Raw genomic sequence first — 13,254 nt, 5'->3', positions numbered from 1 at the left:
ATTGCCTGCTCTTCCAAAGGTCCTGAGTTCAATTCCCAGCAACCACATGGTGGCTCACAACCATCTGTAATGAGGTCTGGTGCCCTCTTCTGGCCTGCAGGCATACACACAGACAGAATATTGTATACATAATAAATAAATAAATATTTAAAAAAAAAGAAAAGAAAACACACACCCAAACAGACACTTGTTTTATAAACTATAAATAACTGGGGCTGGAGAGATGGCCCAGTGGTTAAGAGCACCGGGTGCTCTTGCCGAGGACCAGAGTCAGTTCCCAGCACCTATTTGGCAGCTCACAATTGTCTGTAACTCCAATCCCAGGGGATGCGACACCCTCACATAGACATATCACAGACATATATGCAGGCAAATTACCAAAGCACATAAAATAAAGATAAATAAATCATTTAAAAAAAAACAGTCAAGGGGCTGGAGAGATGACTCAGAAGTTAAGAGCACTGGCTACTCTTCCAGAGGTCAATTCCCAGCCGTCACATGGTGGGTCACATCATCTACAATGAGATCTGGTGCCCTTTTCTGACCTTCAGGCAGAACACTGTATACATAATAAAAAAAGAAATCTTTAAAAAAAAAAGCCAGGCAGTGGTTAATCCCAACACTTGGGAGGCAGAGGCAGGCAGATCTTTGTGAGTTTGTGGCCATCTTGGACTACAGAATGAGTTCCAGGACATGCTCCAAAGCTACACAGAGAGATCCAGTCCCAAAAAACCAACCAACCAAACAAACAAACAAATAAACAAACAAATAAAAAACTCCAGGAGAAAGGGTGTTAATCTTGGACCTTCCCCTGGAAGCCTGTTCTTTGTCTTGTTGAATTCTAAGCCAATGAGACACTCTGTTTTGTTTTTAGAATGCCCTCTTTTGTTTTGTTTGCTTTAATGAGAAGTAATTGTGCATATTCTTTAAGTTTTTGTTTGTTTACTGTCATTATTTTAGCATTTTTGAGACAGGGTCTTGTTATATAGTTCAGGCTGGCCTTGAGCTCACTGCGCAGCTAGAGCCTTAGACTTGAAATCCTGCTGCCTCCAGCTTTCCACACACCTGGCTTAAACTAGTTTTTAGTCACTTTGTCGTGCACATGTGTATGTGTGTGTGTGCGTGGCAGATGCCAGAGGGGATTTGAACTCAGGCCCTAATGCTTGTACAACAAGAGCTCTCACCCACTGAGCCATCACCCCAAACCGTTAAAACACTTTGAAGCACCAATTTAACTGGAATAATTACATTTATAGTATTACACAACCTCTATTTCAAAAATGTCTTCATCATTCAAACAAGAACTCTGTACCTATGAAGCAATAGCTGCCCGTGACCTCCAGTCTAACAGTAAATAACATCTACTCTTTCTGCCTCTGTGAAATTGACTATTCTTAATATTCTGCATGTTCATTTTGCTTTATTTTAGGCAATACTGGGAACTGAACATAGGGTCTGATGTACTTTGGACAAACACTCTATCACTGAATTATATACCCAGACTTCAATATTTGATGTTAATAGAAACATACAGTGTTCGTTTTTGTTTTGTTTTTTCCGAGACAGGGTTCCTCTGTGTAACAATCTAGCTGTCCTGGAACTCGCTCTGTAGTCCAGGCTGGCCTTGAGCTCACGGAGATCCGCCTCCCTTTGTCTCCGATGAGCCACCACTGCCTGGCTAGCTGCACAGTTCCTACCAGCCCCTTGTACACATTCCTTCGTGGGTAGCACGAGAGCTTCTTATACATGTGCCCTGGAACCGGCCTTTCTGGTCTCAGAGTACACAGAAATGCCACTATACACCATGGGACCCATGTTCTGAGCTCCAAGTGAGAAAAGAGTATGCCCCTTGCCCCAGAAGGAAATGTGGATGAGCTGCAGTGGGAGGGCCCGCTATCAGGTCTTTGGCGGGAGCAGCACACCTGTGTGCATTTGCACCACTGATCTCCTGAATCTGTTATCCCCTGTGTGTCTGTTACCTTTTTTTTCAATCTCCCCAGCTGACAGAAGTTACCTTCTTTTTTTTCTTCTGCTTTTTGTTTGGTTGGTTGTGGGGTTTTTTTTGTTTGTTTGTTTTGTTTTGTTGTTTATGAGACAGGGTTTCTTCGTGTAGCCCTGGCTGTCCTGGACTTGCTGTGTAGACCAGGCTGACCTCATACTCAGAGATCTGCCTGCCTCTGCCTCCCAGGTGCTGGGATTAAAGGCATGTGCCACCATTGCCTCACAGTATCTTATCTTATCTATCTATCTATCTATCTATCTATCTATCTATCTATCTATCTATCTATCTATCTATCTATCTATCTATCTATCTATCTATCTATCTATCTGAGGCAGGGTCTTTCTATATAACCCTGCCTATTCTGGAACTCACTACGCAGACCAGGCTGACCTGGAGCGCACAGAGATCTGCCTCTCTCTGCCTCTGGAGTGCTGGTGAGAAAGGTGTGCATCACTATAGGTACCAGAGGTCCCTTCTTTCTCTCTCTCTCTTTTTTTTTTTTTTTTTGGTTTTTCGAGACAGGGTTTCTTTGTAGCTTTGGAGCCTGTCCTGGAACTAGCTCTGTAGACCAGGCTGGTCTCGAACTCACAGAGATCCGCCTGCCTCTTCTGCCTCCTAAGTGCTGGGATTAAAGGCGTGCGCCACCATCGCCCGGCTTTTCTCTTATCTTTTAAAGAGTTTGTTTTTTTTTAATTTATTTAATTTTATTTCATGAGCATTGGTGTTTCGCCTGTGTAAGGGTGCCAGATCCTCTGAAATTGGAGTTATAGACAGTTGTGAGTTGTCATGTGGGTTCCAGGAATTAAACCTGGGTCCTTTGGAAGAACAATCAATGCTTTTAACCGTTGAGCCATCTTTCCAGTCACCAGAGGTACCTTCTTATGTCTTGGTTGCGGTCCGGTTTTGCGGCCCCATAGGTGCTCCATGGCCTCTCAGAGACTTCCAGGACACCGGACTACAGAGCTAAGGGGACCTGAGCACTGCGGCCTGGCTGCCCCTCTCCGGGCCTCACTCTCCTGGCCTAGGCCGGGGCTGGGCGGGGCCTCGGCCAGGTGCGCCGCAGCGCTTCGCGGAGCCAGGAAGTGTGTCCCCAGCGGCGACCCGTGCCGCGCTCCCGCGAGACGCTCACCTGTGACCCAGGTGAGTGCCGAGGGGGGCGGGGGAAGGGCTGGCTGGAGGCGGCTCACCTGGCGGGGCAGGTAAGTCCGGAGCGGACCCGCGGGGGCGCGGAGCGGCGCAGCCCCGAGTGAGTGACCCTGGAGGCCGCTCCTGGACTGCAGCGGGGCGCGGGGGCCCGGCTCCTCGGGACCCGACGCCCACTTCCGGGGTGCGCGGGCGGGGCCGCAAGCCCGAATGGGCGCGGGGCTGGGCGGGCCGGGCCGGGAGGCCTGGGGACTGGGGCCGGGCACCTCGGAGCCGTGGCAGAAACCGTAAGTGGAACTGCGTCGGGACTCGCAGGCAATGGCGCTGGCGGCGAGAGAGGCCGTGCGCGCCCCGACGGCAATGCGTACTCGGTGCCTGCAGAGGATCGGGAGGCTGAGGCTGTGCCTGGGGGTGGGGGTGCCCCGTGCCCTGCGCTCGAGCTCAGCTGACCACGGCTTGGTGACCTGAAGTTTGCTTGGGCGGAGGGGTCGGAACAGCCAGCCCGTCCTGTGGACGCAGGGAGAGGGCCCGTGGAGAGCCCCAAGTGTGTGTGTGTGTTTGTGGGGACTGGCGGAAAGGCCAAGGCCACGAGAAGTCAGAGAGTCCTGGGGCCGCCAGACCCTCGAGCATCCTTGTGATGCCTTCCAATGCCGGTGACTGAGCCCGTCTTCCCAGGCTCTCGCTAAACACCAATGCCTCATTGGAGCGCTATAAAGACACTAATCTCTCCCGTTTAGGCAGATGGGATTTTCAAATTTTATTTGTATTTTATTTCACTTTGGTTAATTGTTTTATTTATTTTTAATTATATTCAATTTAATTAAGTATATATTTAGTTTTTGTTTTTGAGATAGGGTCTCATATGGCCCAGGCTCCTTGTCATCCAGTCTCGTGTTGGGTTTAGGGACATGGGTCATCTCACTACTCTAAGGGGGACCAAGAGTCTTGTTCCAAGCTAAAAGGCGCGAATTGGCCCTGCTCTATTAGGTGACCAGTGTTACTGAATTGTTAGGAGGGGGAGGAGCAGAGACCCTGGTGGGGAAAGGAATGAATGGGCCTTGGAAGGACCACTGAGACCAGACACTATCACACCACAAGTAGGAAGACTGGTTGGTTGTTAGGATTTAAGACAGGGTCTCTCTTTTGTAGCCCAAGCTGATCTTGTTGAACTCCAGGGAACCTGCCTGTGTCCGGCTCTCCAGTGCTGGGCTTACCTGAGTGAGCCGCCATCCCTGGTTTATCCTAGGCTTTGCTCATTTGTCCCCATTCTTCCCCGACTGGAGATGTGGCACAGAGCAAGGTGCCCGGGCTGAAGAGCCCTAGCCCACCACACAACAGTTTGCCGTCTTGCTCTAGCCCCCTCTGAGCTTCAGATTCCTGGGCTGTGGAGTGAAGGTAAATTACTCACATGGTAGTTGTAAGTAATGGGAATGCTCTCTGGCCGGAGCATTTGCTCCTGTTTCCTCAGTAGTTAGCAGGGTGCTGGCCCATGGTAAATGTGTGTGTTAGATATGAACGTACCCTACAGTGGTCAGTCCTAAGCTCTTGGTGGTGGGGAAAGTGACAGTGGCCCAGCCCAATGTCGGTAACCATGATCCTCCCACAGACCCACAAAGTTCAGCTTGGTGTGATGCTGAGAGTGGCTGATTTGGGTAACATTCCAGTTGCAAGCCCTCAAAGGATGCCAGCTCGTGTTGGCAGCCCTAACTGGCTCTTTTCTCACAAGTCCACAGATGGGGTGGTTAGTGGAGGACAGGGGTAGGAGTGGGTGAGAGTCCGAGGCCAGGCCAATGAGTACAAACAGAAGTGTTTTTGTGGGGGCTGGGATAGATCTCTATTGGTAGAGCCCTTAGCATGCATGAGACCCGGAGTTAGAGCCCCAGCTCTGCATCAACCGGTACCTGTGAAGGCGGGAGGATCAGTAAGTCACTCTTTTCCCGAGGTACACAGTGAGTCTGAGGCCAGCCTGGGATACATAAGAGCCTATCTCAAGAAACAAAAGGGGGTGGGTGGACACGCCTGTAATCCCAGCCCTCAGGAGGCAGAGTTTGAGACAGTCTGGTCTACAGAGCAAGTTCCAGGACAGCCAGGACTGTTAGACAGAAAAACTGTATGCCGGGGGGGGGGGGGGGGTCTGGCTTTGGACAACTTACTTAAACTTTTTGCCTTAGTATAGTGGAATAATACTAAGAATGTCTTGAGAATTAATAGATTTATTACAAGCAATATGTTTATGATAATGGAAGCTGTGAGTAATCACTTTCAATAGGATGTAAACTGAGGCTAGGGAGTTAGTCTGTTTTACCGCTGTGTCCTTAGAGTTTAGAATGCACAGTAGGGCCTCAACATTTGTTAAATGACTGATTGGATCCAACCTCATGTTGATTAAATCAGGACAAACATTTAGCTGTCTCCCTCTGAATTGTGAAGAACATTTTGTTTTGTTGAAATGGAGGTCTTGCTTTGTTAGTCTCAAAGTCACGATCCTCTTGCCTCAGCCTTCATGGGACAAGGGTGACTGGTGTGTGCTACCACATTCCCTCGTGAAACACTTCTAAAGTCACTTACTACAGTTTCAGTTTCTGTACCTTTTCTTTTTTAACTGAGCAGCAGATGTTCCAAGGGGGAAATACCTCTTTCAGTTTATAGAACACATAGGCATACACCGTTCGCTAAGAGTGCCGGCTCCTGCTCTGGTCTGCCTGGAGCCTAAGTCCTTTGTCTTTCTACCATAAAGTCACACAGAATGTGTCTGTGCCATGCTAACACCTTCCCAAACTGACCTTGTTCTAGGCGTTGAAGCAGAAAGGAGGCTGACCTTTAAGCTCAAAGTCCCTGGGGATTTAGGCTTATCCCAAACCAGTGAGTACAAGGCTGATCCAGTCATCAAGAGCCCTCAGCAGAAGGGTATGGAAAGAGGGGCTCATTTGGCTAGAACTCCTCGAGGTCCCCTAGAGAAGGAGAGCTGAGTGGGTCCCAGAAACTAAAACTTCAGGAAGAACTGTGTCTTCATCCAGCATAGCGAATATTCCTTGTCTGTCTGTCTGTCTGTCTCTACATGAGCTCTCCAGGCATGTGCTGGTAGGTTGGTATAAACCATTGATGATCACACTGCAGATATGTGTCCCTTTACCCCTAAGAGCTACAGTCTGCTTCCTAAGCAAAGATGCTAGGCTATTTTGTTTCCCTTAGAAATGTGTGTATCTGTTGGTTCAGCTGGCATACCTTTAATTCAGGAGGTAGAGTCAGGCAGATCTCTGTAAGTTCAAGACCAGTCCAGTCAACTTAGCAAGTACAGCTAGGGCTACATAGACCCTGTCTCAATAAATTTTATATAGAACTCCATAGTGATTAAATCAGGGGTAAAGGGCTGAGTGGTGGTGGCGCACGCCTTTAATCCCAGCACTTGGGAGGCAGAGGCAGGCGAATCTCTGTGAGAAAAAGGCCAGCCTGGTCTACAAGAGCTAGTTCCAAGACAGGCTTCAAAGCTACAGAGAAACCCTGTCTCGGAAAAAAAAAAAAAATCAGGGGTAAAGGATAAAGTATCAGCATCTCAGAAAAGGGTAGGAGGCTGGAGAGATGGCTCAGTGGTTAAGAGCAATGGCTGCTCATCCAGAGAACCCAGGTTTAATTCTTAGCACCCACATGGTGGCTCAAAATACAGGCTAAGGACAGTTAACTGTGGTTAAGGCCTTCTTGAATATGGCACTACATCGTCCTTTAGGGTCCCTTGGTGATTTACTTGATTCCGCCTGCGTCATCCTAGGAGGTTTTTGGGTTTTGTTTGTTTTGTTTTGAGACAAAGTCTCACTACATAGCCCAGGCTGGATTAGGACCCTCTACATAGACCAGGTTGTCTTAAACTCAGAGATCACTTGTCTCCTACTGACCCTACTCCATGCTGGCATTAAAATTTGTGAATACTGCCGGGCAGTGGTGGTGCATGCCTTTAATCCCAGGCTGGCTGGCCCATGGGCTTCCAGACAGTTCTCTCTCTCCCATCTCACCATAGGAGTGCTGGGATGACAGATGTCATCACTGCTTTCACATGGGTTCTTCATTGTTAGTGCTCTCACCTGGTGAGCCATCTCCCTAGTCCATGAGGATTATTTTTGTGGCAAAGAACCAAAACTGGTTGGTGCTGCCAGACAAGGTATTACACTCCTTTAACCCCAGGACGTGAAAAGGGAGATCGGAAGACCAGGAGTTTAAGAGCAGTTTTGGCTACCTAGCAAATCTGAGGCCTAACTGCCAACATGGGACCCTCTTGTCTTAACAAAACCAATCCTTCTCTCTCCAAGAAGAAAAAGAGAAACCTACTTGATGGTAAATGTTTCTAGGAGGGCACATCTGAGTAGGATGCCCGTGCCCAGGATGACGGGGACGAAGGAAGGAGGGGCAGTGGTGGTGATCGTGGCAAGGCAGACAGAAAGCTCTGTTGAACAGAGGCCTGCACCAGGCTCAGTGATGGCAGGAAAGTGGGGACAGTAAGGTCCCTGCACAGCTTACCTTCTTTGTGGAAAAATATCATTTTAATCTTTTATATGCCATTCTTTTTTTTTTTTTTTTTTTTTTTTTTTTTGGTTTTTCGAGACAGGGTTTCTCTGTGGCTTTGGAGCCTGTCCTGGAACTAGCTCTGTAGACCAGGCTGGTCTCGAACTCACAGAGATCCGCCTGCCTCTGCCTCCCGAGTGCTGGGATTAAAGGCGTGCGCCACCATCGCCCGGCTTATATGCCATTCTTTAGCACACCATCCTGTGGCATTGAATACATCCTCACCTTCCAGAGCTATGACACCTTCCCAGCTAAAATTCTGTATCCATTGAACATAACTCCCCCATGCTCCTCTGTGTCAGCCCCTAGCATCCACCACACTATTTCTCTATATCTGTTAAACTGGTAGTTGTGGAGAGTTCATATCAGCTAGACAATAGAGTGTTTGTTCTTTCTTGTATAACTTATTTCATTTAGAATGTCTTGAAAGTTTCTCCATGTCAAAGCACAAAAGAATTTTTTTTTCTTTTTTGGCTTTTCAAGACAGGGTTTCTCTGTGTAGCTTTGGTGGCTGTCCTGGAGCTAGCTCTTGTAGACTAGGCTGGCCTTGAACTCTTAAGAGGTTCACCTGCCTCTGCCTCCCAAGTGCTGAGATTAAAGACTTCTGCCACCACTGCCCGGCTCAGAATTTCATTCTTTTTAAGGTCTAAATGATATCCCCAAAATGTTTCAGTTTATGAGTCGATTCATCTATTGATATACTTTTTAATTTTTTAACCTTTATTTTCATTTGATGTGCATGGTCTGCCTGCATATGTGTCTGCACACCACCTGCATGCAGCACTGTGGCAGTCAGAAGAGGATGTCAGATCCCCTTGGACTACACTTGCAATTGGTTGTTTGTGGGCGTGTAGGTGCTAGGAATCAAACCCGGGTCCTCGGGAAGCCCCCCCCCACTGATGAACTTTTGGATCAATCTTACTTTATGGTTATTGTAAATAATGCTACTATGAACATTAACATACAAATGTTTAAAGTTGCTACTTTCAGCCAGGCAGTGGTGGCGCACCTTTAATCTCAGCACTCGGGAGGCAGAGGCAGGTGGATCTCTGTGAGTTTGAGCCCAGCCTGGTCTACAAGAGCTAGATCCAGGTCAGGCTCCAAAGCTACAGAGAAACCCTGTCTCAAAAACAAAACAAACAAACAAAAAAACCAATAAAATAAAGTTGACTTTTAGTTCTCTTGGATAGAAACCAAGGATTGAATTTGCTAGGTCATATAGTAATTTTGGGGAGCTTTGAGGAATGTTAAAAACATTTTTTTTAGGTTTTATTTATTTGTTATTTTCGTTTTGAGACTGGGTCTCACTATGTATCCCTGGCTGTCCTAGAATTCACTATATAGACCAAGCTGGCCTCAAACTCACAGAGATCCTCTGTACACCACTATTCTAAGCAGAGATTTTATTTGTTTTTATGTATATGAGTGTTTATCTGTATATACATCTATGGACCTCATGCATGCAGTGCCCACATAGGCCAGAAGAGGGCACTGGATCCCCTAGGACTGGAGTTAAAGAAGGTGTGAGCTGCTATATGGGTGCTATGAATTGAACCCCAAGTCCTGTAGAAGAACTGCCAGTGCTCTTAACCATGAGCCATCTGTTGAGCCCCCACTTACACATAATTTTTAAAAATAATAAGGACTGACACTCAGGAGGCAGAGACAGGTAGATCTCTGTGAGTTCCAGAACAGGCTCCAAAGCTACAGAGAAACCCTGCCTCAGAAAATCAATTAATTAGTTAATTATGACTAGAAAGATGGCTGGGCATTAAGATCACAGGTTGCTTTTCCAGAGACCCAAAATTCGAATCTCAGTACTCACAATATAGCTCACCACCATCCATAACTCCAGTTCCAAGAGCCCCTACAACCCTCTTCTGACCTCCATGGGCACCAGACACACATGGCACACACACATATATACAGGCAAAATGTTCACACACATAAAAGAAATCTAGAAAAAGTTTTTAATTTTTTTGTATATGTATGTGGAGTGGGGAGAGAGTCCCTGTGAGCACAGTGTGGGCAGAAGACATAAGAGGGTGTCACATCCCTAGAGCTAGAGTTACAGGTGCTTATGAACCCACATTCTTAACTGCTAAGCGGTCTGTCCAGCCCATTTTTATGTTTTTTGTTTGCCATACTGGGGATGAACTTAGCGCCTCCTTCATGTTATGTAGGCCATGAATGCTACATTTCCAACCTGTGTGTTTAGAATTTGAAGAACTGTTCTGTTTCCCACAACACCTACATCATTTCATAGCCCCATTAGCAAAGTGCGAGAGGTCCAATTTCTCTGCATCCCCACTGACACTTGTAATTTTCTTTGTTTTGTTTTCAATAATAGCCATTCATTGAGAAGTCCAGGAGATTGTAAAGCCTTAGTTAGACCACAAAGAGAACTTTCTGTTTGGGGCAAGAAGAGCTCAACGTTTGCAAGGGTTTACGGAATGCACCATCCGTCCTCCTCACAGGCTTCCCAGGAGTCTAAAACTCTTCAGGTCAGCCCAAGAGCTTGTCTCTGACCTCTGCTTCTGACATCCTCCTGGCTTCTCCCCTGCAGGTGCCTGACTGCAGCAAGCCATGCTCTGAGTCATGCCCAGGCCCGGACAGCCTCGCCCATCGTCTGGGCCGCCACGCTTGGGTCCCTGGGAGAGGCCAACAGAGCTATGCCTGGAAACGAATGATGAGCGCTCCCAGCCCCCACCAGGCCGCCGCACCCGCAGGCCAGACCCCAAGGACCCTGGTCACCACGGGCCAGAGAGTATCACCTTCATTTCAGGCTCTGCAGAACCGGCCACCGAGCCCCCAACCTGCTGCCTCCTCTGGCGCCCCTGGGGGTGGGACTGGTGCAAGGCTGCCTTCTGCTTTCGCCGCTGCAGGGATTGCCTGCAGCGCTGTGGGGCTTGTGTACGGGGCTGCAGCCCCTGCTTATCTGCTGGGGACCCCACTGAGGGGTCTGCCGAAGCCGCCTGGGTCAAAGAGCCCAATGGTGTGCCACCCAGCCCGGACCGTGCACCTCCCAGCCGCCGGGATGGCCAGCGGCTCAAGTCCCCCATGGGCAGCAGCTTCAGCTACCCTGACGTTAAGCTCAAGGGCATTCCAGTCTACCCCTACCGCCATGCCACCTCCCCAGTCCCTGACTCGGACTCCTGCTGCAAGGAGCCCCTACCCGAGCCCCCTACCACACGGCACAGCCTGCCCAGTACCCTCCCCAGCAGCCCCCGCGGCTCCGAGGAGTATTACTCCTTCCACGAGTCGGACCTGGACCTGCCCGAGATGGGCAGTGGCTCCATGTCGAGCCGGGAGATCGACGTGCTTATTTTCAAGAAGCTGACAGAGCTATTCAGTGTACACCAGATTGACGAGCTGGCTAAGTGCACGTCAGACACTGTGTTCCTGGAGAAGACCAGCAAGATTTCAGACCTGATCAGCAGCATCACACAGGATTACCACCTGGACGAGCAAGACGCCGAGGGCCGCCTGGTGCGCGGCATCATCCGCATCAGTACCCGCAAAAGCCGTTCCCGCCCACAGACCTCCGAGGGGCGCTCGGCACGCTCTACAGCCCCTGCTGCTGCCCCTGATAGTGGCCATGAGACCATGGTGGGCTCTGCCCTCAGCCAGGACGGTAAGTGTGCCCAAGTAGGGAAGCTCTGGCTTATAGGACGGTTGGGCTGGGTTCTTTGTGGGGCTTACCCGTAGCCAGCTGACACATCTCTAAACTCTTTGGCACAATGAAGCTGAGAACTGTGGGGAACATGCAGACTCAGTGGCCATTGCACAGTCCTCAGCATCCATCCATCCATCCATCCATCCATCCATCCATCCATCCATCCATCCATCCATCCATTCATCCATTCATTCATTGCATCTGTCAGGATCCTCCTTTCCCCTATTACTGAACAGCTCCCAAGCCTGGACTGAAAAGGGCCCAGAACTCAAGAATTTGGGCCTCTGCAGTAAACAAGAAAGGCTAGTGATAGTTCACGCTTGTATTCCCAGAATTTTAGAGGTTTGAAGAAAAAGGACCGCCAAGAGTTCCAGGCAAGCCTGGGCTACAGAGACCTTGTTTCAAAAAAACAAAACAAACCCCCAAGAATTTGCATCACTGACCTGGCCTAGCCAAAGTCCCATCTGCCCCCTACACACCCACCCACGTCTTAATCATATTTCTCTAGCCTGTGCCCGACGAGCACCCTTCTTCACTGAGCTGCTTTATACAATGTAATGACCACTGTCTATTCATACTCCTTCCCTAGAACTGACAGTGCAGATCTCCCAGGAGACAACAGCAGACGCCATCGCCAGGAAGCTGAGGCCATATGGAGCCCCAGGTGTGGTCCTGACCTGACCAGAGGGTGGGAGACTACACTGGGCCTTCCGATGACTCCCAGCTTACTTTGGGGGTGGGTGAGGGTGGGGTCAGAAATGGAAAAGGGCCTGAGCAACCACATATCCACTGCAACCTTGGAAGCTGGCTTGAAGAGAGAAGGTTCCCAGAATAGAGCTAGAAGTGATTGGGGAGTAAGCTGGACGGCAGGCCTCCCATCCTGCAGCTGCGGAAGCTCCCCTTATGATGTCTACTGCTGTCCTCTGGGCCGCCACAACCCCAGGAGCAAGGTCATTACCCTTTTACAGACAACTGCTGGGACTTGAACACCAGGAGTGGGTTGCCTAGGCTTTTACAGCTGACTAGGCTCAAGCCCTACTGTTCTAGTCTCAGCAGGCTTCTCCGTGGCTGAGCTCCTTCCCCTCTCTGAGCCTCTGCTTCCTCCTCCAACCAGGGTATCCAGGCAGCCAAGACTCATCCTTCCAGGGCACGGACACAGACTCTTCAGGGGCACCCCTGCTGCAGGTGTACTGCTAACCCCCACTGGCCCAGCAGTCACAGCCCCTCCTGGAAGAAGCATAGCCAACGGAGTCGAGGAACCAGGACCCCTTTGTGTGGAGGCCAGATCCTGAGCCCAGAAGCAGTGACCTCTGGCTTCTTTCGCTGAATGGCTTTAGACCACATACATTTCACAGGACCATGGTGCCCCATCCTCTGCCTGTTCAGCTGGACTTACTGCTGCCTGGGCCTGTTTCTTCCTGTGAGCTGAAAGCAAAGTCTTGGGAAGTAGCTTCCCAGTTCCGTTCCCATGTCACCCTAAGCAATTATGGAAACTACATAGGTTGGGCTGGGGACAGATGACCTCTATATGTGATTCTCTGGGCAGTGCCCACCTGTTATATTGCTGAGCAGTTTGTACTGATCTTGGCTGTTCTATATTGTTAACATGACCATAGTTGAAAGTACACCGGCCGGCTCATCAGAGCTACATGGTTCTCCCTGTGCCATCTGTCCCAATTGCTGTTCAGCATTGTGGAGTAGAAAGGCAAGGTAGGAGCAAGACACTAGCTTCGCTTCTAATAGATACAGAACAATCTAGGGCAGCTTTGTCTGGACTGCCACTCCTCCATGGTCTGGCCACCCTCGGTATTAAGCCCCTCATCACTTATCAGGAACCCCTCCCCTCTCCCTCGTGTTACTACAGCACTCTGATTTTCAC

General features: G+C 49.3%; 1 protein-coding gene across 1 annotated transcript; it reads left to right on the top strand.

The window, feature by feature from the left end:
- Positions 1-3,162: 3,162 nt before the first annotated feature.
- Kdf1 (keratinocyte differentiation factor 1) lies at positions 3,163-12,936 on the top strand. Its single transcript, XM_057784967.1, has 4 exons — positions 3,163-3,201; positions 10,266-11,333; positions 11,965-12,039; positions 12,490-12,936. The coding sequence occupies exons 2-4, from the start codon at positions 10,298-10,300 to the stop codon at positions 12,570-12,572; spliced, it is 1,194 nt and encodes a 397-aa protein (XP_057640950.1). The 5' UTR covers positions 3,163-3,201; positions 10,266-10,297; the 3' UTR covers positions 12,573-12,936.
- Positions 12,937-13,254: the final 318 nt, after the last annotated feature.

The sequence above is a fragment of the Chionomys nivalis genome, chromosome 11 (genome assembly GCF_950005125.1).
Source record: "Chionomys nivalis chromosome 11, mChiNiv1.1, whole genome shotgun sequence".
NCBI lineage: Eukaryota > Metazoa > Chordata > Mammalia > Rodentia > Cricetidae > Chionomys > Chionomys nivalis.
The sequence above is the reverse complement of the archived record's forward strand: the minus strand, read 5'-3'. Positions and strand labels throughout refer to the sequence as shown.

What these genes read in the sequence shown, in the direction of transcription:
- Kdf1 (XM_057784967.1), top strand. Translation starts at nt 10,298, where the DNA reads ATGCCCAGGCCCGGACAGCCTCGCCCATCGTCTGGGCCGCCACGCTTG. An exon ending in CTCTGCCCTCAGCCAGGACG is followed by an intron (nt 11,334 to 11,964) that starts GTAAGTGTGCCC and finishes CTCCTTCCCTAG; the next exon opens with AACTGACAGTGCAGATCTCC. An exon ending in GAGGCCATATGGAGCCCCAG is followed by an intron (nt 12,040 to 12,489) that starts GTGTGGTCCTGA and finishes TCCTCCAACCAG; the next exon opens with GGTATCCAGGCAGCCAAGAC.